Source organism: Oreochromis niloticus, linkage group LG19, assembly GCF_001858045.2.
Source record: "Oreochromis niloticus isolate F11D_XX linkage group LG19, O_niloticus_UMD_NMBU, whole genome shotgun sequence".
Taxonomy (NCBI): domain Eukaryota; kingdom Metazoa; phylum Chordata; class Actinopteri; order Cichliformes; family Cichlidae; genus Oreochromis; species Oreochromis niloticus.
Window position 1 is genome coordinate 3,656,293 of NC_031983.2, and position 26,843 is coordinate 3,683,135.

General features: G+C 41.3%; 1 protein-coding gene across 5 annotated transcripts in view; it reads left to right on the forward strand.

The window, feature by feature from the left end:
- The window catches only part of hectd1 (HECT domain containing 1), a 42,437-nt gene extending 15,876 nt beyond the window's left edge, over positions 1-26,561 (forward strand). Inside the window, exons 9-44 of one of the 5 annotated variants that reach the window (XM_025900811.1) lie at positions 20-118; positions 299-413; positions 706-880; positions 1,201-1,339; positions 2,363-2,533; positions 2,609-2,831; positions 2,914-3,177; positions 3,356-3,567; positions 3,664-3,810; positions 4,093-4,187; positions 4,779-4,884; positions 4,991-5,125; positions 5,467-5,606; positions 6,292-6,504; positions 8,002-8,112; positions 8,197-8,363; positions 8,590-8,766; positions 11,974-12,981; positions 15,107-15,328; positions 16,024-16,157; positions 16,328-16,484; positions 17,257-17,327; positions 17,797-17,948; positions 18,029-18,083; positions 18,169-18,397; positions 20,085-20,167; positions 20,499-20,626; positions 21,051-21,252; positions 21,381-21,518; positions 22,065-22,549; positions 23,138-23,296; positions 24,526-24,604; positions 24,704-24,797; positions 25,243-25,393; positions 25,470-25,614; positions 25,695-26,561. In XM_025900811.1, the coding sequence (XP_025756596.1) occupies positions 20-118; positions 299-413; positions 706-880; positions 1,201-1,339; positions 2,363-2,533; positions 2,609-2,831; positions 2,914-3,177; positions 3,356-3,567; positions 3,664-3,810; positions 4,093-4,187; positions 4,779-4,884; positions 4,991-5,125; positions 5,467-5,606; positions 6,292-6,504; positions 8,002-8,112; positions 8,197-8,363; positions 8,590-8,766; positions 11,974-12,981; positions 15,107-15,328; positions 16,024-16,157; positions 16,328-16,484; positions 17,257-17,327; positions 17,797-17,948; positions 18,029-18,083; positions 18,169-18,397; positions 20,085-20,167; positions 20,499-20,626; positions 21,051-21,252; positions 21,381-21,518; positions 22,065-22,549; positions 23,138-23,296; positions 24,526-24,604; positions 24,704-24,797; positions 25,243-25,393; positions 25,470-25,614; positions 25,695-25,832 (6,519 nt within the window). In that variant the 3' untranslated portion in view covers positions 25,833-26,561. The remainder of the gene's footprint in view (positions 1-19; positions 119-298; positions 414-705; positions 881-1,200; positions 1,340-2,362; positions 2,534-2,608; positions 2,832-2,913; positions 3,178-3,355; positions 3,568-3,663; positions 3,811-4,092; positions 4,188-4,778; positions 4,885-4,990; positions 5,126-5,466; positions 5,607-6,291; positions 6,505-8,001; positions 8,113-8,196; positions 8,364-8,589; positions 8,767-11,973; positions 12,982-15,106; positions 15,329-16,023; positions 16,158-16,327; positions 16,485-17,256; positions 17,328-17,796; positions 17,949-18,028; positions 18,084-18,168; positions 18,398-20,084; positions 20,168-20,498; positions 20,627-21,050; positions 21,253-21,380; positions 21,519-22,064; positions 22,550-23,137; positions 23,297-24,525; positions 24,605-24,703; positions 24,798-25,242; positions 25,394-25,469; positions 25,615-25,694) is intronic. The other 4 variants (XM_025900812.1, XM_025900810.1, XM_025900813.1 and 1 more) reach the window with 4 other exon arrangements.
- The last annotated feature ends 282 nt before the right edge of the window (positions 26,562-26,843 follow it).

Sequence of the window (26,843 nt, forward strand, 5' to 3'; positions counted from 1 at the left end):
CAACTGTCTATTGTTCTAGGTTGAGTTTCTTTGTGAGAGGGGAGCAGATGTCAATAGAGGTCAGAGGTCATCCTCACTGCACTATGCTGCCTGTTTTGGACGCCCGCAAGTAGCCAAGGTAACACACAAAGGCGGCTCCTAAGGATGAAATGCACGTTTAGTCCTGCAGTAGTCCAGTGTTCTGAAACATTTTTTTTCTGGAGTTGTCTGGAGCAATGTGTTTTGATGACTGATTTTTTTTTTTCTTTTTTTTTTTTTCTAAATTTTGCATTGCTTCCTTTGTAACGTGTGTGTGCAGACTCTCCTGCGTCATGGGGCCAACCCTGACCTGAGGGATGAAGATGGAAAAACACCTCTGGACAAGGCTAGGGAGAGGGGACACAGTGAAGTTGTAGCTATACTGCAGTCTCCTGGTAAGTAAACCAGGACTGTACAAGACCACTACTGCTATTACTGGTTCAGCTGCTATATCATTTCATTGTAACGTGCCTTTTCTGTCTCTGACTTGTAATAACTTTGCACTTTTGCCTTTCTTATGCCAAAAAGTGAAGTTTACTTGCAATGTCTCCAAAAAAACTGAAATTAACCAGGCCCTTTGCACCTACAGTAGATGTGCTTTATACTTGCCTGCACTTGGTTTTGCTGACAAAGAGTGATGCACAAATGTTGATCGGTCTCGAAAGTCAAACCATCTGTGTGTTTCAGGAGACTGGATGTGTCCGGTGAACAAGAGTGATGACAAGAAGAAGAAAGATGTTAACAAAGAGGAGGAGGAGGGCAGTGAACCCAAAGGAGACCCAGAAATGGCTCCTATCTACCTAAAGAGACTTCTGCCTGTTTTTGCACAAACATTTCAGCATACCATGCTGCCTTCTATTAGGTAAATGACAGTGTCTAAGCACTCTGCAGCAGCCATTCATTCACCTTAATCTACCATTGTTTACTGGGCTACATCAGATAAACTGTAAATATTGTTGAATTTACTTGAGTTAATCGAATCGTATTACATTGTGTTCTTTCTGTTCTGAATCAAACTTCACTACTATGTCCAGTGCAAATCTTAATTAAAGGAGCAGATGCCTTGGCATTCCATCATTCCATTAAGTGGACATAAAAGGAACTGCTGTCTATATATAAAACCAGGCTGGGAGTTCTCACTAGAAAAATGAAGTTGGATGTTTCTGTTTTGATGGTTTTCAGGAAAGCTAGTCTGGCTTTGATCAGGAAAATGGTTCACTATAGCAGCGAAGTGCTGCTGAAAGAGGTGTGTGACAGCGAGGCGGGACATAACTTGCCCACGGTGCTGGTGGAGATCACAGCTACTGTCCTCGATCAAGAGGTACAAACACTCAAATACACAGACACAGACATGCTTTTGGGTCTTATTTGTCAAACCTTCCAAAACCCAGAATCTGAGCAGGACATACCTAGTTTGAATAGATCTAATTTTAGCCCAACAGAGAAGGATCACTAGCTTCAGCAGATGCTTAATATGCCATTAATTACAATTATTAAAACACTGCCGTGTATGTACTATAGAGGCCAAAAGGTGATGACACTCACACTGACTTAAATGGTTTTGGTTTTGGGTGCTTTAGTGCCACACAGCACAGTAGTCCAGTGGTGAGCATTTTTCCTTCAGCTGATTAAGGCTGTGTGAATTTTCTCAACGAAGCTGGGCTACCTCCCACAGTTTAAATACATGTTACGTTAACTAACTCTAAATTTTAAATCCTTTTCTTTCGGCTACACCATAGATCTGGAGGTTATTTTTTCCATCACAGTTCTTCAAGTCCGCTATCTTATCCTGCATTTCAATGTTCTGTTTCAGCAGTGTTTCATTTCCAAACAGTCTGATTCCAGATCTGTTGTCCATGTTTGTCTTTTTGAACAGAGAAAGGTTTTCCTTTGTAGTTGTTGTTGTTGTTTGTTTTTTTTTAAATAAATAAATAAATTCACTAATGTGGCATCCCAGATCTTGTTCAAAGTCTCTCAACTCTATAAGGTAGTGTCAGATTTTTCAGCAGTGTGTTGTGGTTAACGCGACTTCTTCCCCACACTAGACAGCCTTAAGCACATCTGAGGTAAAAAAAGAGATGCAAAGATGTGGAACACAGGGATGATAAAGACTCAGGAACCACTTCAATGTTTTGACCACAAGGCATGATGTTTTACCTGAGGTTGATCTACTAAAAAAAAACAAAACATTTTTCACCATGATGTCGTACCATTATGTGACATTCTAAGCATGCCTACACACTACATGTATTTTAGCCAGCCACATAGGTCCTAATTTTTTTTCCTCTTTTAAGGAGGGATGTGATAACAACATGTTTTCTTGATTTCTCCCTCCCTGTGTCAGGACGATGATGACGGTCACCTTCTGGCTCTGCAGATCATAAGGGATCTGGTGGATAAGGGTGGAGATGTTTTCCTTGACCAGCTGGCTCGACTAGGCGTCATCAACAAGGTGTCGACTTTGGCTGGACCAGCGTCTGATGATGAGAACGAGGATGAAGCAAAGCCTGAGAAGGTATACACTGAGAGGGCGATGCTTAAGATTTAGTCTTTAGTATGTGTATATGATATACATATATCTTTCTCGCAGGAGGAAGAGGTGCAGGAGGATGCTAGGGAGATCCAGCAGGGGAAACCATACCACTGGAGGGACTGGTCCATCATCAGAGGCAGGGACTGTCTTTACATCTGGTCTGACGCTGCTGCCCTTGAGCTCTCCAATGGCTCTAACGGCTGGTTCAGGTTCATCCTGGATGGGAAGCTAGCCACCATGTACTCTAGCGGAAGTCCAGAAGGGGGATCGGACAGCTCCGGTATGAGTTAACATGCTCATAATGCACTTGCATATCTCTCATTTTGTTCTGCTGACAATGATCCATCTCTTTTGGGCTGCAGAGTCTCGCAGCGAGTTCTTGGAGAAGCTACAGCGGGCACGGAGTCAGGTGAAACCAGTAACAGCCAGTCAGCCCATCCTGTCCAGTGTTGGCCCCACCAAGCTGACCGTAGGGAACTGGTCTCTGACCTGCCTAAAGGATGGAGAGATTGCTATCCACAACTCAGATGGGCAGCAGGCCACCATCCTGAAGGAAGACCTGCCCGGCTTCGTCTTTGAGTCTAACAGAGGAACCAAGCACTCTTTCACAGCAGAAACATCCCTGGGTGAGTCTCAATGTCTAACAATCAAAATGTGTACAGATAAACTATCAAACAAAGGAAAATATTCTTGCGGTTGAAATTTACTAAGCAGTACAAACATTTGTTCAGCAGCAGAGACATGTGGTTAAATGTCTCACTTTTGTTTGTGTCTTTGTGTGTGTGCGCGCACGTGCATGAGTAGGCTCAGAGTTTGTGACTGGTTGGACGGGGAAACGAGGCAGGAAGTTGAAGTCAAAACTGGAGAAGACAAAGCAGAAGGTGAAAAGTATGGCAAGAGAGCTATATGACGATCACTTCAAAGCTGTAGAAAGCATGCCCAGAGGAGTGGTGGTTACTCTCCGGAACATTTCAACACAGCTGGAGTCTGCTTGGGAGCTGCACACCAACAGACAGGTATACAAGTACACATTAGTAGACAGACTCTCATTGGATTGCAGTAATAAACAGTAATGTAAATGCTTACATGCTTATGACTTGCATTGTTAACAGTGTATTGAAGGGGAAAACACATGGAGGGACCTGATGAAAACGGCTCTGGAGAACCTGATTGTAGTTTTGAAGGATGAAAACACGATTTCTCCGTATGAGATGTGTAGCAGTGGCTTGGTCCAGGCTCTGTTTACAGTCCTTAACAATGTGAGCTAATTCTAAATCTCTCATTCATCTGATTATTTGTTCTTTACTGAAATATTCTAAGGTACTGGTTTTCAAATAAAGGCCTTGGACAGCCTTGTTGGACAAAGGCTGTGTTTTTCTTAAAGAGGTCTGTATAGCTGGCATTGAATCTTGAAAGCCTCAACAATCTGTGCCCTTTACCAATAGTTCATTAGAATCTAGTGTACATCATATATTCATCTCTTACCATGGCACTGTCCTTAAAGATGAAAATTTGACGTAATGTCTTATGCTTCTGTGCAGAGTGTGGAACTGGACCTGAAGCATGATTGTAAGCCTTTAATGGAAAGAATCAATGTCTTTAAGGCGGCTTTCAGCGAGAATGAAGACGATGAAAGGTAATATCATTCTCACATTCTGACTTCGATAAATGAAAACAAAGCACTCTTATGCATAATATAGGACAGTATGCTTGTTGTTTGTTCAAAGAGAGACAAGGAAAAGAAAGATGGACATAAATGAGGACATTTCGACATGAAGTAGACCAAAAAAATTGATTTAAAGAGACAAGATATACAGAGAATGAAGAAAGGCAGTACATTTTTAAAAGCAAAAATTACAAATGCAGTGTAATCCCAAGTTCATTACACACAGTTGCTGTAATTTTTGTTTGCGCTGTAGTCTCCAGCCTAGTTTGACTGAAATATAAAATCATTATGAAGAACTGTAGGATAGCTTTAGTCTCCTTAGTTATCACTTGGATTCTACTCGGTCACATAGCTAGGCACTGTCAAAGATAAGATAATAAGATAAGATAAGATAACCTTTATTAGTCCCACATGTGGGGAATTTGTTTTGTCACAGCAGGAAGTGGACAGTGCAAAAGTTATGAAGCAAAAATGTTTAAACTGTCTTTGTTTTGTTTGATTAGTTTACAAGTATGTCGAACTGATAAAAGTTGATAAATGATTCTGTGTGTGTGTGTTTAGCCGACCAGCTGTTGCCTTAATCCGTAAACTGATAGCTGTCCTGGAGTCAATAGAACGCCTACCTCTGCACTTGTACGACACTCCGGGATCCTCATACAACCTGCAGGTGAGGCAACGTGTGTTCTAGGTCCTGGTGTGTTGTTTGGAGAAGCTCTCAGTGATGTTGCTTGCCATAATCACAGCCTGTGATAAAATCTGTTTCTGTGCTTCAGATTCTTACACGGAGGTTGCGGTTCCGGCTGGAGCGAGCGCCGGGAGAGACGGCCCTAATCGACCGGACAGGTCGCATGTTGAAGATGGAACCACTTGCAACTGTCGAGTCTCTGGAGCAGTACCTGCTGAAGATGGTGAGGAGACACTAAAAATGCATTCAACCAAAATACAGCTAAATCTGGAAATACTTGGACAGTGAAAAAATAAAATCATAATTTTGGTACTGTAAGTCAAGTTTATTTATGACCGTTCACAGATAGCGTGCCCAAGTCTGACTTTCGTTAAATCTTTTTTTCATAAAATATTATCAAGTCTGTATCAGTGGATTTGGTATCAGCATGATTTCCACCCCAAACCTCTTTGGGAGCCAGTGTGTTTTAATCTTACATTTTTTTTTAATGTTGTGTATCGACCTAATTCCAGTTAATTTTTGACTTCCCTTCCTCTCTTCCTCTTTGGCCTCTTCTTCCTCTAGGTGGCAAAGCAGTGGTACGACTTTGAGCGCTCATCCTTTGTCTTTGTGCGGAAGCTGAGGGAAGGGCAGACCTTCACTTTCAGGCACCAACACGATTTTGATGAAAATGGTATCATCTATTGGGTCGGAACAAATGCCAAGTAAGAGCAACTTAAGCTAGCTATAAATTTAGCATGAGGCTTACTGATCGCTGATTTGCATAAATGATTTGCATCTTGCACTGGAGGTGTAAATGTAATGTTATCAAATTTGTGGTTATATCATGTCAAACTAGTGTTCCTCTTACATTTTATTCAGCATACACATTTTAGAATGAATTTAGCAGATTTTAAAATGGTTTGTGTTAGTGTCTTGATAGCTTGCTCAATCATCCAGATAAAAAAAATCCTAGAAAGTTGATTCTGTTCATTTGGATGTAGCTTTTTCAGTATGAGAAACGTTTCTTCGTCAGTTTCAGCTGACTGCAGGTTTCCCCGCACTTATAAACAGTACATTTGCATAATGACTGAAACTAGCACTACTGACTAACAGTGGGCCATCAGGTCAGACTGAAGGAAGTCACTTGGATGAGTGACGAAATGTTTCTCCCAATGAAAACTCTACGTCCAGATAAACAGAATCAAGTTTCTAGGGTTTGTGATATTTTTTCTGTATACTTACAATCAATGTAAAATGCTATATTGCACACTTTTCTGTTCAGTCCTTCAGTTCTTTTAAAAAGTAATGCAACGTTTTAGATGTTTAAATTTAGAGCAAGGGGAGCTTTAGTGGAGTTTTGTTTTGTTTTTGTTTTCTTTCCCCTAAACCAATATTTGTTTTTGTCAGGACTGCCTACGAGTGGGTAAACCCCGCTGCTTATGGCCTAGTGGTGGTGACATCTTCAGAGGGCCGGAACCTCCCCTACGGGAGACTGGAAGACATTCTCAGTCGGGATAGCTCTGCTCTGAATTGCCACACAAACGACGACAAGAATGCCTGGTTTGCTATCGACCTTGGCCTGTGGGTCATTCCCTCAGCATACACTCTGAGGCATGCCAGGTAATAAGATGAGCACATCGTATGATGTAACAAATATATGTAGATACAATCTGAAATATCAGAAGGCTGTATCATGAAGGTGCTATTTACTCTCCAAATCTAACTTTGGTTTATCTAGGAATGTCGGGTGTTGGCAACCTCTGATAGCCTCTAACTGGCGTAAATTATCCTAAGCTAATCAGTTTAGATGCTAGATATTCAGTTATGTGTTTGTGTCTGGAACCAGATTACAAGTGTAAAAACTGAGCCAGATCTTGAGCTGCACAAAGCGTCTAAAAACATAATCCATGCTAAAAAAAAACAGCAACAAATGGCTGACTGGGTAAATTGTAGTTTTGGTCACTGCCACGGCATTAATGCACAAGTAGATCTGAATGTAATTACAGTTGTGTACTCTAAGAGATTACATTTTCTTTTATCTTTTCTTATGGCTTGATGGCAGTTTCAGCATTACTCTTTCAGACATTCACTAGTATCAGTGCAACATTAAAATCTATAAATTAGGTCCAGAAAAATCACTTGAATTCATTTAAAGTTGTCTGAGGCAAAGTCAAACACTGTCCTTCTGTTTGAGCAATCTAAAAAAATGTTTGCATTGATTTTTTTTTAAAAACCGAGTCCTCTGTGAAAGACACAGAAGGTTATTCATGATGGTGCCATATATGTGCAAGTTATCCGTGCCAAAATCACCCCGTATATAGTATATATTTGTTTTGGAGTAAAGTGTGTGTCATCCAGATAAAGGTCTTTTTAGAAAAAAAGGCCCTGCTAATTTCAACAAGTTGCTGCCAAAAAGCCATTTACATGCAATTCCAATTATGGCTTTGTAGCTAGAGTCTGTCTGCTCACCCACTCTAAGTATTTGCTGTGATAAAATCAATAAAAAGTCTTCAAGCAAAAAACAAAGCATACAAATTAGTAATCTTAACAGAGGAGTTGATGAAACCTCGGGAGAAACGTGCTCCTCTCCCTTCATTTTTTTCTAACATGCCAGCGTCCATATCGCAATCATCATCGTTTTTCAGGATTATGTCGTATAAAAAAATAAAGCGTTATCTGCCAGTTATCTCACGTTGTAGTGTAGAAACTACTGAAGACATCAGGAAATAAAACCAATATACCACCTGACCAAGTTGTGTGGTAACAATTCTACACCCCTTGCTCAGTCTGTAATAAAGCAAACCTGGACCCTGAGAGACGAAATTAAGAAACAGTTACATATAGTGTTCCAACATTGCAGAAAACGAAACAAACCCATGCAACAGAATGACACAATGAGACATTAGTGAATAGAATGGGTCTACCTGCTGAGAGGTATTGGATGATAAATCTACACCTAAAACGTTCTATGCAGTAAAACACTGAAACTGCAGGGGGGGAAAGAAACAAGTAGACTTTAAGACACTATGCATCCTATAACTAACATACACAGATCCTGACAAATGGCAGATATGAAAGTAGCATGTCTAATTTTTAAAATATTAATCCTCCTGCAGGGGGTTATGGCCGCTCTGCGTTGAGGAACTGGGTCTTTCAGGTGTCCAAGGACGGTCAGAACTGGACGACTCTTTACACCCACGTAGATGACAGCAGCCTAAATGAACCGGGGTAGGACTTTTCTCTAAATTCATTTAAACAGCTGAATAACCAAAGTCCATAGTAGGTTGCAATTTTATCTGACTGTTGTCACAGGTCGACAGCCACGTGGCCTCTGGACCCATCTAAAGAAGAGAAGCAGGGCTGGAGGCACATTAGAATTAAACAGATGGGAAAGAACGCCAGCGGCCAGACACACTATCTGTCACTATCTGGACTTGAGCTGTACGGCAATGTCACTGCAGTCTGTGAGGATCAGCTGGGTGAGAACTTTGCTTCACTTGCAGTTTGCTTCGTGTGATTGACAACCGGAGGCTTTTAGTTGTTGGTATAATTTCTGAAAATTATGTCAGTAGCTTAACATTTTATGAACCTTATCTTAAAGCCTTGCCATTACTGCTCCTCCTCTGCTGTTTTGCCTTTGTGTCTAAGTAACTGTCAAACTGGTTAAATGTGAGATTTTAATTTGGCTGCCTCTTGGTCCTGCAGGTAAAGCTGTGAAGGAGGCAGAAGCAAACCTTCGCCGCCAGCGCCGCCTGTTTCGTTCTCAGGTGATGAAGTACATCGTACCAGGGGCACGGGTTGTTCGGGGCATTGACTGGAAGTGGCGTGACCAGGATGGAAACCCACCTGGAGAGGGCACCGTCACTGGAGAGGCTCACAATGGTAAGCAAATACACAAGACCAGATGAAACAGAAAGTGATGAACTGAAAAAAGAAAACAAAAAAGAAAACTGCATCGTTTACCCAACAGCTAGTGGATCCCGACTGGTTTAACTGCTGTAGTGCATTTTCCAAAATGTTTTGTTAACAGGAGTCCAGGGCCTGTACTACGAAGTGAGCTCAACCTGTTATTTGAACTCACTCACTAGCAATACAATACTAGGATAAGTTATCAACCCAAAGTTTCTCCTGTGCGTTCGCATGAAAGGGGTGGCGATAACGTCTGACCAGTCTAAAAAGGGGAGTTTCATGGGTCGTGTGACATGTGATGAATACAGTTAGACACGCAGCGCTACTGTGAGCTATAAATTGCACAAAAAATGCCAGATGTAGCAAAATGATGCATATTAAAACTCGAATATGCAATTAACTAATAACACTTTTAAAAAATTTGTCAGAATGTTCAATAAACACTCCAGTTTCAAATAATTAGGATATTCTGGCAATTATTTCAGACTTCAGGCTTTACAGGGTTATTGATTAGACAGGCATTCTTGATTTGTGTTCTGTGCTCTATTGCTGCAACTCCACCAGTGTAAGATGAATTAGAATAAAGTACAACAAGATTTTACACATTTTCTAAATGGGTAAAACACTTAAACAGACTTACAACATGCTGTAAATAAAGGCATCAGTAAAATTTGTTGGACAAAAAATAAAATCTTAGACCCTTCTACTATCAGCACACGATGATAGTAGAAGCTGCTATTATCTGAAGACTTGATTGGTCAGTGGATAGTGACTTCATACATGTTGATCTCCACCTTTGTGGTGCAGAAAACCTAGGATTAACCCTGAAGATACCTTGATAAGATGAAATCCTGCTTCGTAGTACAGGCCTCTGTCTTCAGGAACTAAAATCTAAACTGTGGTTTCAAACTCCCCACCCAGGTCTTTGCACTGTGTAAAATATGTCTTAACACAGCAGGTTACTGAACAACTGTGTTTACACTTTTCTCCCTGCTCCCTTCTTCACCTTGAGATGTCAGAAGGATGATGTGTCAGCGGTGTCTGTGGTTACAGTAAAAGGCTAACAGCCAAGTGGAATCTCCACTTAGGAAGTGGTCTGTGGATCAGTACCTTTCAATTTAAATCTGTCCGTGATAGGCTGGTAGAATGAAGGGTTGAGTGTGAATTGTTGAATCTAGGATAATTGGACAGCTCCCTGATTGTGGTGACTTATCTAATTGGCTAAAGTAGGTGAAACTTACGCATGTACACATCATTAGTCAGTTTCCCACTGACTAACAAAAACTGACATGATGGAGCTAGCAAGTGAGTTATAACTTAATTAGCTTGTAATGTTTTTTGTAACTGTAAGCAACAACATTATATCCAGCTGAGTGTTTTTTGAAAGGGCCAGATGAGGAGGAATGATTAGTGTTGGAGTGGATAGTTTGTGGAATATCTAGTCATATTGAAAGAAATGGACCCTCTTCATCCTGTAAGGTGTGGAATTAGTGAAAAATTATGTAAAAATTGTAGAGATAATTTTGTTTCAGGATTTCTGGAGTCTTCCCTTTTGGCTTCAAAACCAAAATTCTACAATTTAACCTGGAGAGTCAGATAAGGGCAAACATCCTCTCCTCCTCCTCCTTCTCTTCTTCTCCTCTTCTTCTCCTCTTCCGTTCTCTTCCTATCCCATTTGTGCTTCTCACGTTTATTTTTTTACCCAGATCTGATGCCCTCTCAGTGAGCTGAACGCATTGATACACCACCAGCAGCTCCATTGATTTTTTTTTTTTTTTTTTTTTTTTTTTTTTCATTTCTTTAAAAAAAAAAAATCATTACAAGCCAAGACGGTCTCATTATTTGAGTTTAATTCCTTTCATCTTTGATGCTTTGCATTTGCCAGAAGTATTTTCTACTTTTGCTTTGTCATTTTCTATAATCATGTCCATATCCCTCTCTCTTGTTGCTCCACCTGCACCCAAAAACCCTCCACCACATTAGAAATTTAAACAGAAAACAGCAATGAGTGTGCTGTTCTTTAAAATCAAATGAAATGGCACCCTTATAGGTATTTACATGATATTTTACAATGTTATTTTATGTTCTGTACATTTTGTGTGTACAATACATAAAGGAACAAATGGGTTCATTAGGTTTATATTGCTTGAACTCTATTCAAGAAACATCAGTTAAATATGTAGTATATTTATCAATATAAAGTACAAAACGGTACAGCAAATATTCACTGATTATTATTATTTTATTTTTTTTTGCAGGATTGAGTGTTAATTATTTAAATTTTTTTTAGTTTTATGTATTTTTGAGGAATGTAGTTAAGACTGTTTGATCTGTCTTTAAAAAACTTAAAAAACCAAAAACCAAAAAACTGTTGACCAAACCCAGAGCCAGTGCTTGAGCTAGTGCTCTAAAGAGCCAGTGCGTGGTTTGATTCAGTTTCCTGCCCATTATTTCCAGTGTCTGGGCCGAGTCAGCCTTTATGACACATTCCCTGTTTTTGTTTGTTTGTTTGTTTGTTTTTGGCATTGTGACATGTAAATGACCCCACAGAACCAAGGAAGCATACTGACAGAGCTTGGAGGAAATTACCTCTTGTGGAGTCTAGCTCAGCAGATGCTTGGCTCTCCACTCCTAAAAATGCAACAACAACAAAAAAACAAAACAAAACTTACAAAACTGAAAACCATATGATTTTACATGTACTTATCAGTGTTGGTACATGTAACATTAATATACTAAAAAGATTAGTATTTTAATAAAGATCTGTTTATCTATAGTTATTGGTTAGTTAAAATAACATCGCTTCCTCTTTAAAAATTGGTTATTTGGACACTTTGTTGGATCTAAGATGGGAATGTGGGTAGTCAATTAACAACTCGTTTTATCAGGCAAAAGATATTTTAACACCCACACCCACAAACCCCCCCCAAAACCAAAAGTATAGTAATTTTCACTCATTATACTATACTATATTTTTTTCTCAGGCAAGTTAGTGCTTTGTTTCATTGTGACTCTAAAGCAATATTTCATGTAAAGTATTTGATCTGGTCCAGTGTGGAGCTGCTCTGACTGTAAGCTGCTTCTCTGCTGTCTACCTCTCTTACTGTCTCTCTTTCTGTCTCTCTCTCGGGTCTCTGACATCTATCCGTCCGTCTCCCTCCCATCTCTCTGTCCATCCAGGCTGGATTGATGTAACCTGGGATGCTGGCGGCTCTAACTCTTACCGTATGGGCGCTGAAGGGAAGTTTGACCTCAAGCTTGCTCCAGGGTACGACCCTGAGTCGGCTGCCACAGCGCCGTCACCCAAACCTGTCTCATCCACTGTTTCAGGCCCCGCCTCCACCACGGTGGGACCCTCTGTGACGCAGGCGGCGAGCGGCGGCGGCACCACAACAACCACCTCATCATCTTCCTCCTCCACATCGTCATCCTCACTTCAGCAGTCATGGAGCAGCCTGGTTAAAAATAACTGTCCTGAGAAGGGCGGGGCCTCATCGCTTGGGGGTGCCAGCTCCTCCAGCAGAAAGGGGAGCAGCAGCTCTGTCTGCAGTGTCGCCTCCTCCTCTGACATCAGCCTAAGTTCCTCCGCTGGTTTTCCAGGTGCAGGAGGTCTGCGACTGGAGAGAAGGACTGACGGGCTAATGCTTGACCAAGGAACCGGTGTAGGAGGAGTAATGGGAGGCGGGGTTGGCTCTGATGGACATCAGCAAGAGCCAATTGTCGTTCTGTCCTCTGCAGCAGAGGGCGGATCTGGTTCAGCATCCAGTTCAGGCACACTTACTGGTGATGCATCCACCACAGCAGATGAAACCAGAAACAAAGACTCATCCACAGCAATGGCCACCACTGACCCAGCAACAGCGATCTCCATGGGGCTAGTGAGCGTGAGCTCCCCTGATGTCAGCTCAGTGTCGGAGTCGTCTAGCAAGGACACGCCTTCCCAGAGGCCTATGTGCTCGGTGGCTAACGCCCGGCTATCGGTCAGCTCCCTCTTGGCTGCCGGCGCTCCCATGAGCTCCAGTGCCAGCGTCCCTAATTTGTCTTCTCGTGAGGCCAGCTTGATGGAGTCCTTCGTCCGCCGCGCACCCAACATGTCGCGCACCAATGCCACAAATAACATGAACCTGAGCCGCAGCAGCAGCGACAACAACACCAACACGCTGGGCAGAAACGTCATGAGTACTGCCAGTGAGTACAGCAGGATTACTGCACTAATACTACAATATTTTTACAACATACCATTACAAGACTGGTATTACACCACAGTCCACTATCACGGAACATCATGGGTACTGCCAGCAAGTAATTAACTTGAGTATTAAAATCTAATCATCTTTTGAGTTGGAGCTGGGGTGTATGGCAACATTGTTCAGCTGAATGGTGATGCATGGTGCATATATCTTATTAAATATTTGCCACAAAAGCAATATATGAGTCATCACAGGCACCGATTCTGAAATGGACTGATCAATATAAAATGCAAAAAACAAATTCATGGGTAATACTTCAAAACTTTTCCTTTTTTTTTTTCTTTTTTTTTTTTTGTCTGGACCTGCTAAATATTTTGGTAATCTTTGTAAAATAATTTTCCATATTTCATTCTCCTGTTTAAAATGTTAATCATTTCATTGTTTTAAAATTCAGGCCCACAGTTGGTGTGTTACCCAGAGTTGACGATAATCGAAACCACCACAGCAGTCAGCGAACCACAGCCTACTGCTTCGAGAATAATCAGTGGCAGTGCTTCTTCCACTAAAACGTTGCACAAAGTAGACCAGGAGTTGTCTGTGAAGGTTCTCAGTAATCCAGGTCATCGTAGTCTAAGGAGCTTGGAAAGAAAAGTGTCTGGACTTCTTTAAGTTGCTTGAAGACATTTCACTTCTCATCCGGGAAGCTTCTTCTCCAGATGCTTTTCTTTCCAAGCTCCTTAGGCTACCTCCACACTAGCCCGGATAGATTTGAAAACGGCGTTTTCGTCTGAAAACGCTCCGCGTCCACACTAGCATTTTCAGTCGTTTTCACAGAGTTGTGTGTCCACATTGAAACGGCCGAAAACGCTTACGTTCCAGTCCCGCGCATGCGCAAAAGAGAGTGAAAATTAAAGAATTTGAAGAAAAGCTATCTGGAGCATGTACAAACTGATATTAATCTCTTTTAGGGCTGTCAAAATTGAGAGCAAACAAAGCAACTGCTGTATAATGCCCTCCGCTATCTTTGTTTAATTGGTCACATGACTGCATCACATGAATAAAATGCGTCATCGTTTTAGAAAGTCTGCGTTTTCGAGCGTCCACACTGCAACGGGACAGCTCTGTTTTGAAATGTATGCGTTTTCTAGAGTGTTTCCAAAATGCTGTGTTTTTCCTTGAGGAAAATGCTGTCTCAGTGTGGACGGGAGGCCAAAACGGAGAGAAAACAATGCGTTTTGGAGAGAAAACGCATTAGTGTGGACGTAGCCTTAGACTAGACCAAGAGTTAAAAATCCTTTTCTCTCTCTCTCTTTTTTAAACATTTATTTGTTTTTTACCTTCTAGTTAAGTGCACTTTCCATGGGTGTGGTGTTCTTGTTAATGTGTTAGTATGTCATTATCAAAAATCAGCAAATTTATTGTAAAACTTTATTGTAATCCATTGTCCATTGCTGGACTGGCACTGTGTAACCCACCGTAGTCCATGAGAGAAACCTTACAATGCAAAAGGGTAGAAATGTGTGACTTGACACATGCTGACATGTCTATGCTCTTTGTGCATTGCAACATAAACTTAACATAGTTTAGATCACTTTCTGTCTAATTTCTTTTGAAATATTAATATACATTTTAAAACGTGACTATAAAGTGCACATTGAATATTAGTACTTGATGAATAATGGAGTGAATAAATAGGAAGAGCAGATTAGAGTTTTACACAAAGTAATAATGACACTTAGTAACAAATAAAGTTCCCAAACAGGGTCAGTGAGGCAGAGACCACAGGATGTGTGTTTAGCATTGCTTTTAAAATTAGGAACAGATGCACTATTTACTCAGAGGACACGATTCAGTAAGCTGAGTTTGCTGTTTGAAGTGGCTGTGTGAAGATGCTTGTTCTCAGCTTCAAATCTCGTAGTATTTTTAAGTCCAAAGTTACTCAGACCACATGTGGAGGATCGTTCCTCTGGATCACTGGGTAAACCGCATGAGCTGCCTCCAGCCAGTCAGCTGTTTCCAGTTAGATGACTGGAGCATAACGAGCTTCACCTGCTGCTTTGTTTCTTTGGTTTCTGACCAACTAACCACCATTTGTTTGTTTTTGTGTGTGTGTTTGTTTGCAGCTTCTCCTCTCATGGGTGCTCAGAGCTTTCCTAACCTCACCACCACTGGCACCACCTCCACCGTTACCATGTCCACCTCCATAGTAACCAGCAGCAATAATGTAGCCACAGCCACCACGGGTTTGTCGGTCGGCCAGTTACTAAGCAACACCCTTACAACCAGCCTGACATCTACATCCAGCGAGAGCGACACGGGCCAGGAGGCCGAGTTCTCTCTCTATGGTTGGTGACCACACTCTCACTCACTCACTGAGCTTGCTTCAGCTAACCTATGCTGCCTATTGTCTCTCATATCAGTCAACTGTGTAAAAGTTAGCAGATGGGAGCATAGAGCTTAGCCTTAATTTTATTTGTAAATATAACAGAAAAGAAAAACATAGAAATCATTTTCAGCTTGATGCTGAAAATCCCCTTGAAAATCTTAACAACTGGCATCTTGGAGACAGGTTGTTTCGCTTTTGTCCCGTGATGCCCTTACAATGCATATCTTGACACAAATCTTTAAACCAAATAGTTTTGCATTTAAACATAGTCATAAATTTAATCAACGTTATCAAAGGCAAACAGTGACACTAACACTTTTTCCCAGGTTCACAATCACGTTACTACCTCCCTGCTTGTGTGTGTACATGCTCTTTAAAACAAGTCATAATACCAGTTACGTCTTTATAATAGAAAACGTGCAGGGATCATTAAAACACATCAACATTGATCATTTAAGACTGTCTTTGCATGTCTTTGTATAATATGTATAGTAACTGGTTGGATTTGGATGAACCGGACCACTATTAACCAAACCTAAGCTCATGTTTTTAGAGTATATCAACATGTGTGCCAAGCGCCAACTTCCCCTCTTTCCCTTATTCTCAGTTGTTTAACCGACTTCATGTCCATCTGCTCATTTTCTCTCCCTGTAGACTTTCTGGACAGCTGCCGTGCCAACACACTGTTGGCTGAGCTGGACGATGAGGAGGACCTCCCAGAGCCTGATGACGATGATGACGAGAACGAAGATGACAATCAGGAGGATCAAGAATATGAGGAGGTCCTGGTACGTAAATAGATCTGGGCTTATTTTAAAGATTTGTGTTGTTTTTTGGTTTTTTTTTTTTGGTTTTGGTTTTTTTCTTCTGATGATTCGAAGATAATCTCTCGCTGTAGCTGTGGATGTTTTGTGCAAAAGCCCTTCAGAGGGGTGACTGTGTCACTGCTGTTCTGCAGGAAGAGGAGGAGTATGAGACCAAAGGAGGACGCAGGAGGACATGGGATGACGACTTTGTCCTAAAGAGGCAATTCTCTGCTCTGGTTCCTGCCTTTGACCCCCGACCAGGAAGAACCAACGTCCAGCAGACCACAGACCTGGAGATCCCTCCTCCAGGTAAAAAATGCAAAGGAGGAGGTGTTTGCTCATGGCACGACTTTCAGCTAGTTTCTGTAAATCCTGTTGTTGGCATTTATGTTTTGTGCTTTGTCAGTTGTCAAAGCTTTGACATCACGGCAACATAACTGATCGGTGATGGTCCTGTAGCAATGCTAATATGATTTTATGATTTTGAACAACAATTAATATTAGAAAAATATTACTTCTAATGTCACATATCCTAGTCTTCTGTGGTGACTGGTGACCCTGACTGGTGATCAGTTAAATGGCAGGTACCTCCTGTTGTTTATCTGACCAACCACTGAACTAATAATTGCATTATAAGAAATTAGTATTAAGTTCATTTTTTATTTTGTTGAATAAAAGTTCCATGTTATGATGGAACCAACTGATTTGTTTCCTCGATGTAGAATATTCAGTTTAACACCTTGTTGATGTTAAAGGCTGAAAGGGGTTGAAAAAGTAGCATTTATGGATATTAGTGGAGTAGTATAAACAGGAGATGTTTAACCAAAAATTGAAGTCAGGAAATGAGGACTGAAAGAATCCTTGGGGCTTCCAAATGCTACAGAACTTGTACAGAAATTTTGACTACTGGTCTAGAAATCTTTCTCAGAGTTCAGTTGTTTATTTGAGATCTTAGTTATGCTGAAATCATCATTCTTAAAAAAAAAAAAAAAAAAAAAAAAAACCTCTTATAAGAAAAGTCTGCAGAGTCATATTCCATCGATGTTTTTAAAAAGGGGTTTCTCTGTCTCCTTTGGTCCAGGAACTCCTCGATCTGAGGTTCAGGAGGAGGTGGAGTGTGCTCCCTCTCCTCACCTCGCTCTCACCCTTAAGGTAAGATAGATTACTTGGTGCTCAAATAAGATGTTATTTTTTTTCCTTAAAATAATTATTTCACTTTAATCAGCAGAAGACTTTCAGTATATTTTGTCGGATACAGTCAAATTCTTTCCCAGCTGTCATTGGCGATCCATCCACAGAATACTCTTCCTTTTGCCCAGTCTGTCTGTGCGATCACAGGATGGTCACAATGTTTAAGCACATTTTTATCCTCAGATATTTGCAGTGCTATGCAAAAACTGCCATGGTAGCTGATTTAACAAAAAAACAAAAAAACCCCACAACAACAACAAACAAACAAAATATACCGTCATGTTGCTTTTAAAATGAAAGTTAATTGGTACCAAAATATAATTTTAGGAACATATTAACCGTGTCATATCATTTATCCTTTTCCTTTATTGCTTGTATATTTTTGGAGAAGATGTCTGAATTGTTGTATCTGTCCTGTGTGTGTGTTCAGGTGGCTGGGCTGGGTACAACCCGGGAGGTGGAGTTGCCTCTTACCAACTACAAGTCCACCATCTTCTTCTATGTCCAGCGGCTGCTGCAGCTCTCCTGCAACGGAGCTGTGAAGACGGATAAACTGAGGCGCATCTGGGAGCCCACGTACACGTAAGAGAGGAGACATCTGATGCAAACTTTACTGCATTTGACAGGTGTTGGACAATTTTTGACTTCTGTTTTTAATGCAGGATAATGTACAGAGAGTTGAAAGACTCTGATAAAGAGAAGGAGAGTGGAAAGATGGTGAGTTTATCCATGTTTTCTCTTTATGTTTATGACTGGATGTCTGATGTCTCTTCATTGACCTCGGATCTGTTCCCCTTCACAGGAGTTTTGTGAACACAGCCTTGGGGTCGGGGGCCGTTCTGGTGGCCTGAGCCCCAGTTCAGTTTCAGCCAATCAGAGCAGTGAGATTCTGGGTGGTGCCAGGGAGGTGGCGCAGGCGAAGGCAGGATGCAGCCAGAATGCCTGTGGAGTGGAGGATGTCCTACAGCTACTGCGCATCCTTTACATCATCGGAGGAGACTCGGCTGCTAACACGCGCACGTTGCAGGAGGGTACGAAAACACTCAGTCGGACACTGCGTTTATGCTACTGGGTCTAATGTACATGGGCATTTTCCTTAAATCTGTAGCATCTTTGGGGACTTTTGGGACTGTAAAACATATGAAAACAAAACAGTTCATTCAACATTTCCACTTTAACCACATTAATGATTATATGTAGTACCTGCATTTGGAATGAAATTGGGTAAATGAGAATGGAGCGTTGGACAATCCTTAGGCAAATGAGAATTTGTTGCTTTGCTCACTTTGGTTTGGTAGTCAAACCAAAACACAAAGCAAAAATTCCTGGAGAGAAAAGCTGAATTAGAACTCAGTGATTTCCCACTGAGTTCGAATTCAGCTTGTTGGTGGTGGCTAAGAACAACGTGGACAGTTAAGCTTAGCTTTAATTCAGCAGACAAAAGAGCTAACTAGCAGCAGCGATCTAGCCTGACTTGGCAGGGTACTTCTTAGAGAAGTGACCAACTTAAAACTGATGGAAGACTGTGATGACAGGTGTGTATGGGTGCAGACAAGGCTGCACATATGTCATCACAGGTCATCAGGTGTGAATAGGCTATTTCGGCCAGGAAACGTGACGGTGTAAAATCCCCATACTATGGGTGATGTACTATGTCTGTTCCACATGCAGAAAGCAAATAATATATCACAGCGTGATCAGACATCAGCCACTATAACCTGCCAGTCCCTAATTACAAACTTAAGGTGATATCCACTATCAAGTATTGTATCAATGTATGGTTAAAATATGACTCATGTGTTTTAAGTGGTGAGTAGAATTAGAAAAATGTTATTTAAATGACTGTATAGTGCATGACACAATAAGAATGTGTGACAGTATGTGACAACTGTATCCCGAAGAAAAACTAAAATCTTCATTAGAAAAAATTTGACTGTTTTTCAGCTCTTTCACCATTTCATTAGCACAGTGCATAAACATCAGAAAATACTGATTGCCAATAAATAAGTCAACAGAATCTCTGTCAATATCAGCTAAAAATCCTCCTGCTGTTAATGGTGGTCAGCAGAGGCTTCTGTACATGATTCTCCATTGGCAATGCACTGGCTGTAGAGAGCTACAAACATCTTGTCTGACTGCAGAGAGAGTCTGCCGCTAGAGACAGGCAGGATTATAAAGTATGTGGTTCTGTGCGGGCCACTCTTGCTTGTGCTCTTGTTGGTCCATCAACCAGACACGGAGAAGAGTTGGTTATAACATACAAAGAGAGCTAAGTTGAAAAAACATGAAAAGTGTGTGCAGCCACTGTCTGTACTTTCCATGATGTATTTTTCCACCCACATTATTATTATTATTATTATTATTTTTTTTTTTTCATGTTTGATGTGGGGGTTTTTTCTTCATGCTAAACTCTGCTGTTGCTCCCATCCTTATTGTGGTCGGCTAGTCAACCAGTGGTATTCAAATATGTGCGTTCAGGTTTTCAGAGGACTAGACGGGAGTATGTTTGTGTAGGTTAAAACACCTCTCTCTGCAGTCTCCCCTTAATAAAATATCTTTAGAAAAGGGCAATACCATGGTACGATAAACTAGCTTCAAGGAAAAGTTTAAAATAGTTGCTTATGTTGAAATGGTTGTATGTGTTAAAAATGGGGACTTAACTTTGAGCTTTGAGGGGGGAATAAAGCTCTCATTTCAAAATCTTGAAATTGTTTGCAGATATAGATGAGCTTCAGTTCAACGCATCTCCTGAAGATTTCACCAGCAAAAAAATCACTACAAAGATCCTGCAGCAGATTGAGGTCAGTATATTCCATTTCTGTCATTTGTCTTGGTTGGAAAAACAATCTGAAAATTTCAAGAATTCCTTAAAAAAAAGACATCTTGAAAGTCTCTAAAAAGTTGGCTTTTCAATATTGTCAAAAATCACATCTCCCTTTTCTGTTAACATAAAGTGTTGTAGTGCACAACGTGCAACACCAGGCTTCAGTATAGTGATTAAAATGTGTAACCTGCTGAAACATCAGACAATTATGGGGGGAAAAAAACCCTAAATGCAATACAAGCTCCAGTGAGTGTGATAGTTCACTAGTTAAAGATGTCAGGTTTTAACTGAATGTTTTGGTTTCCCAGGAGCCTCTGGCCCTTGCAAGTGGAGCGCTGCCCGACTGGTGTGAACAACTCACCTCCAAGTGTCCTTTCCTCATCCCTTTTGAGACCCGACAACTCTATTTTACCTGCACTGCTTTCGGAGCCTCCAGGTGAGTGTGATGCAGGAGTAAACAAACATACCATGCATAACTTGAGGCATCTCAGCTCAGTTTTATTTGTATAGCTTCAGTCTATAACAGTAGTTGCCTCAAGACACTTGATATTACAAGGGAGAGACCCTCACAACACAACTTAAAAATGTGGTCCTTTGTGCTTATAACATAAAAAATGTAAAATAAAATAATAAAATAAAATCGGCAACACTTTCTTTTGTTGTTGATTTAAATGTGATGCTTTGAAAACATCATTTTATGACTGACAGATATAGCATTTTGATCTTCAAAGACAGCAGCTAGAAAAGTTTTTTTTTTTAAGTCCTGTTATCAGCATTTGAATTTGGTCTTTTAACCTTAAAGACCATGTCCTGTTGGTGTACTTCCAACACGCTGGCCTCTGACCCCACTCTGTCTGCAGGGCAATTGTGTGGCTCCAGAACCGGCGAGAGGCAACCATGGAACGTTCTCGGCCGTCCACCACAGTGCGGCGGGACGATCCTGGTGAGTTCAGGGTGGGTCGACTCAAACATGAACGAGTGAAAGTCCCCCGAGGAGAAACTATGATGGAATGGGCTGAGTCTGTCATGCACATCCATGCTGACCAAAAGTCTGTGCTAGAGGTGAGAAGCGGTCTGTTTTTAACAAATCACAAAAGAAAACCTTCTGTGTCTACTGCTAGATTTGCAACACGCACTACAATTGTCGGTCTGTGGCATCCCAGGCTAAGTGTGTCTGTGTGTGTTTCCAGGTGGAGTTTCAGGGTGAGGAGGGAACGGGTCTCGGTCCAACTCTGGAGTTTTATGCTCTGGTGGCTGCAGAGTTTCAGAAAACGTCACTGGGAATCTGGCTGTGTGATGATGACTTCCCTGACGATGAGTCACGACAGGTCAGTATTACCAACACGTTCGCAAAGTGACAGGTTTAAAATTGGTGAAGAATTCCATTCTGTCATATTATGAGACGTTAAAATGGTTCAAGTTTCAAACATTGACGTTAGTGTGGCAAAATAATAATAGAAAAGAGTTGTTATTATCATCATTATTATTGTTGTTGTTGTTGTTGTTGTTGTTTTGTTATTATTGTTGTTATTAGTAGAAGTAGTAGTAGCATTAGTGTTATATATTCAAATGTTGTAATGTCAGTGCTAGTCTGTTTTAGTAGCTGTGATCAAATGTAAAGGTGGCGTTAAAAGCCAGTGGTCATTAAGCAAGGGAAAATAATTTAGAGTTTAAAAATAGGGATAACTTTATCAAACAGTGACAGTTGTCAAATATCAGTGATGATGCTTTCTAAGTGCCACAAAAAGTAGTTTTAAAATTGAGGAGAACCCCCCCCCCCCAAAAAGAGCCTTGATTCCTCTCTGCCACAGCAGGAATCATCAGTGCCTTAGCTCATTTTAAATTAACAGATGTCCCTCTTATGTTTGTCTCAGGTGGACCTGGGTGGTGGACTGAAGCCTCCCGGTTACTATGTGCAGCGTTCCTGTGGTCTATTTCCAGCTCCGTTCCCTCAGGATAGCGAGGAACTGGAGCGAATCACCAAACTCTTCTACTTCCTGGGCATCTTCTTGGCCAAGTGCATTCAGGACAACCGGCTGGTCGACCTACCAATATCACAGCCCTTCTTTAAGCTGCTCTGCATGGGGGACATCAAGTCTAACATGAGCAAGCTGCTATACCAGTCTCGAAGCTCACCACAGGGTCACGACCCTGAGCGGCCCCACCTGCAGCCCTTCCTGCTGCTGTCTGAGGTGCAGTCTGAAGCATCGACTGAGGAGAGCCAGGAGACATACTCAGTGGGCAGCTTTGATGAGGATTCCAAGTCCGAGTTCATCATGGACCCACCAAAACCAAAACCTCCAGCTTGGTACCATGGCATCCTGACCTGGGACGACTTCCAGCTTATCAACCCACACAGGTCTCGAGACAGTTTTTAATGTCTAGCATTTTCACAGGCAGCCTGAAAGCCCATGTTTTACCCAAGCAGGTCACCCCCTAGCTCACTGCTGAACCTGAACACATCCTGTGACATGTAGTAGTGCTGCTGAAGTTAAGTTCTAAGAAAACCATGAAAAATAAGATGTGACTATTGGTCATTTTGAAACTTCTTGAAATCTGAGGAGCCTTAATTTTTGAGCAATACTAAAAACAGAAACTTGGAAAGTGTCTGCCAACACTAAAAGGCTTGTGTTATCATCTGCACAAGCTGCTGTGGTTTATCAGCATTAGGTTCAATTTTGTTAAAGTGAAGCATGACTGAAACCTCATTCAGACAGAATTAACATGCAAAGTTATGGAGGCAGGGGATAAAAAGAAAATGTATTTTAAACTTGTGAAATTCCAGGATCTGTTCTGGTCTGCAGCAGAAACACAAATGGGGAGAGAAACGCACTAAACGAGTAGGAAATGATAAAGTCAGAGAGAAAGCAGGTCAACAATAGAATATCTACACTACAACAGACTCACGATGCCCTTTTCCTCTCGCTTCTCTTCCTGCCTCTTCCAGGGCGAGTTTCCTGAAGGAAGTGAAGGATCTGGCAGTGAAGAGGAGGCAGATTCTGGCCAGTAAGAGTTTGTCTGAGGATGAGAAGAACACCAGGCTGCAGGACCTGATGCTGAAGAACCCGCTGGGCTCCGGACCTCCCCTCAGTGTCGAAGACCTCGGGTAAGAAAAGATGCATACAAAGGTGCTGAAGGTGTTACTCTTGTGGTAATGCAATCTGCATCTTTAGTGTTTGCTTAGAAGGGCTAGAGGTTAGTAAAGACCAAGGCCAAGAGGACTGTGATAATAGCTGCTTTTTACTGTTACACCTGCTGATTATAGTCCTGTCAGTGTAAACAAGACCATCCTAGTGCTTATTTCAAGTAGTAGACAGAAAGTAGGGAAAGTCGAACCATTTCTAGTGACCAATAAAAAGCAGGTGATTCTGACAAGAGGAATAACCTGTTTTGATAGGTTCCTAGTGGTATCCATGCCAGTAACAATAACTGTTATTTATCCAGCTCAGCACGTTTTTAGTGCTTTCACTGTTTAGGTCAAGAGTAAGAGGTCCTTTCTAACATACTCTGGAGTCATGTAGTTTGCCATTAGTCAAGTACGCATTAAGTTTAATTAAATTTAATGCGAAATGCAACTACATTGCAGACACAGTCCAGTTCAGTAATGAAGGTTAGTGCTAGCATCTGCCCGTGCCAGATGCTAGCACTGGCACAGGCGCTAAGTCCAGATGAACATATGAACAGAATCAACTTTTGGGGATACCAGACTGTAAATATAGTTTTAAATGCTCTAAATTTTTCACTTTAGCTTAACATTAACTTGAGTGTTGGCTTTGTTCATCAGCCTCAGAGGGTTCTCCTTGCTCTAATCACAGCATACACAGCATGCTGAAGTCAAACTGGAGCTACCCTTTACACAGAGCTAATAATGGCATTAGCAATTCATTTAAAAAACAAACAAAAGATGAAGATGAGTGATACCAGGAAAGGTTCAGCATTTGTTTCCTTAAAATAAACAATTGGACTGAACCAAAATGACATTAACTTAATAGTAATATTTTCTTACAATAATGCATTGACCAGAAACTGAGATGAAAATCTTTTTTCACGTGAGACCACATGGGTTAGAATAAAGTCATATAAAGTATTTGCCTAGTTAAATCTTGGTACCCAATCTTTGTTGTGGTCAAAAACATCTGAGCAGATGAGCAGCTTAGTAAATAACTTGTGTTCTAGTTCCAGCTGACAAACACAAATGCTGTCAGGACTGTTGAATGCTTGAGTTCATTATTTGCAGTGAAAGAGTTTGTACAGCGAAAGCAGAAAGTTTTTTGACTTGTTTTCCCATATGACACAGACCAGATGTTTGACAGCCACATGAACTTTTCTCTGCAGGTTAAACTTTCAGTTCTGTCCATCCTCCAAGGTTCATGGTTTCTCTGCAGTGGATCTCAAACCAAATGGAGACGATGAGGTAAAAATGCCTCAGAACAAGGTTCTTATGTGGATGGAAATATCTTCACGTAAATTTGCACATTTTCAAGAGTTCACTGAGTGTTTTCTGTGTGTATAGATGGTCTCCATGGAGAATGCAGAAGAGTACGTGGAGTTGATGTTTGACTTCTGTATGCACACTGGCATCCAGAAACAGATGGAGGCCTTTAGAGGTAAATGTGCAAAACTGGCAAATTGTTTCTCTACAGTGTCCTGTCATTGTGGAGAAATCTGTTTTTTTTTTTGTTTTTTTTTAGAAAACTTCACAAAATAAAATAGTTTCCTGTTTTAATGAGGAAAGAGGTGGACAACATAACAAAGCAAGAAAGTAGTGCTCTGTGTTCAGAGGCAGTTGTTTTAATGCTGGAAACGCCCTTGACGTGGCCTAATTGGACTTGGTCTTGGTAAAGTTTGAGGGGTGTTTTTTTTTTCTAAAGATTGACTCTCATTTTAGACCCTTATGTTCTCTCGACTCATTGTCACAATAGAATTGATTCCATTGCGACGAGAAACTTTTCTGGTTCGTTTTCCCTGGCAGTTTAGTAAATTGGTGATTATTTCTAAAATTGAGTGAATACTTGGATATCTAATATCATAAACGTGTCCTCTCCTCCTCAGAGGGTTTTAATCGCGTGTTTCCAATGGAGAAACTAAGCTCTTTTAGCCATAAGGAGGTGCAGATGATCCTCTGTGGCAACCAGTCTCCTTCCTGGACTGCTGACGACATCATCAACTACACAGAACCAAAGCTTGGTTACACCAGAGACAGGTATGACATGTTACATCAACACTAATGGAAACACTGAGCCACGGCATCATGTATTTAACCTCTCCTCCTCCTTCAGCCCTGGCTTCTTGCGGTTTGTGCGAGTCTTATGTGGAATGTCATCTGATGAGCGTAAAGCCTTCCTGCAGTTTACCACTGGCTGCTCCACCCTGCCACCTGGTGGTCTTGCCAACCTGCACCCCCGCCTCACTATCGTCAGGAAGGTAAACTGGCTCTCTAAATGACTGAGTTTGTTAATATAGGTAGTTTTAGTCAGTAAGCTGACTGACTGTTGCCTCCGTAGGTGGATGCCACAGACTCCAGCTACCCATCTGTCAACACTTGTGTTCACTACCTGAAGCTGCCCGAGTACTCATCTGAGGACATCATGAGGGAGCGCCTGTTAGCCGCTACCATGGAGAAAGGCTTCCACCTCAACTGACCACCGCTGCCACACTGAGCATGCTTCTCAAGTCATCTGTCCGTCTCGCCTTGTGACTGACGGATCAGCCAGCCAATCCAAACCAGCTGACGGACTGACGGCCGGACCTCCTGCTACAGGAGGAGGAGGATTTATGTTGCAGAAACAAAATGAAAGAAACGCTCTCACGTCTTTCACACCTCTCTGACCGCCTCCTTCATCAGCAGCAGCATCATCTTCCTCACCATCCTGAGCTGCTGCTGCTGCTCTGTTCCCAGCTTTGATGCTGCAGGCTTGCGTGTGTTTGTGTGTACGTGCGTGTGTGTGCTGATCTCCTCCTCCTGTCTGCTCTCAGTTTGGTGCCTGGTTTGACTCATAGCTTCTGTTTTCACTTCCTCCTCCCTGAAATGTTCATGGATCCCCCCATCCCCATTTATTGCTTTTTGTTTTTGTGTGTGTGCGACAGTTCTCTGGTTGTTACTGACCAGTTGTAAAGGTCAAAGGTCAGAGAGCCTTTGGTGTTTGTTTTACAATGAAGCTATGGAGACAAAAACACTGGCTGTGTGCAAGGCACATCTAAAGAGAAAGATTTAAAAAAAAAAAAAAAAAGAAAGCTCTGCTATCCCTGTATTTTCTTTGTATATTATAAACATTTATTTAACTCAAGTTGCAGTTTGAGGTAAACAGATATTTTCAAATGTGTATGCTCCCAAAAAAAATCATTAAAATGTTTGCAAAGTATGAAGTAAAGAATGAGTCCTGTGGTCTGTGGAAGAATATGAATCTTTGATTATTTATTTTTTTTTTTCCATTTTGTTTTCAAGTTGAATTTTGACTTGTTTGTAGTGGAGTTTAAGTGTTTCAGTATTACAGCTGCACTTCAACCAACATGAGGCTGAAGCAGATCCATCATCTACAGCAGTCCAGTCGCTGAAAATCACCGCGTAGAGATGTAGTATTGATTTAGAGATTTATCTTGTAGCCTTTTTCTAAAAAAAAATTTCAAACTTATTATACAGATGTTGTTTCAGT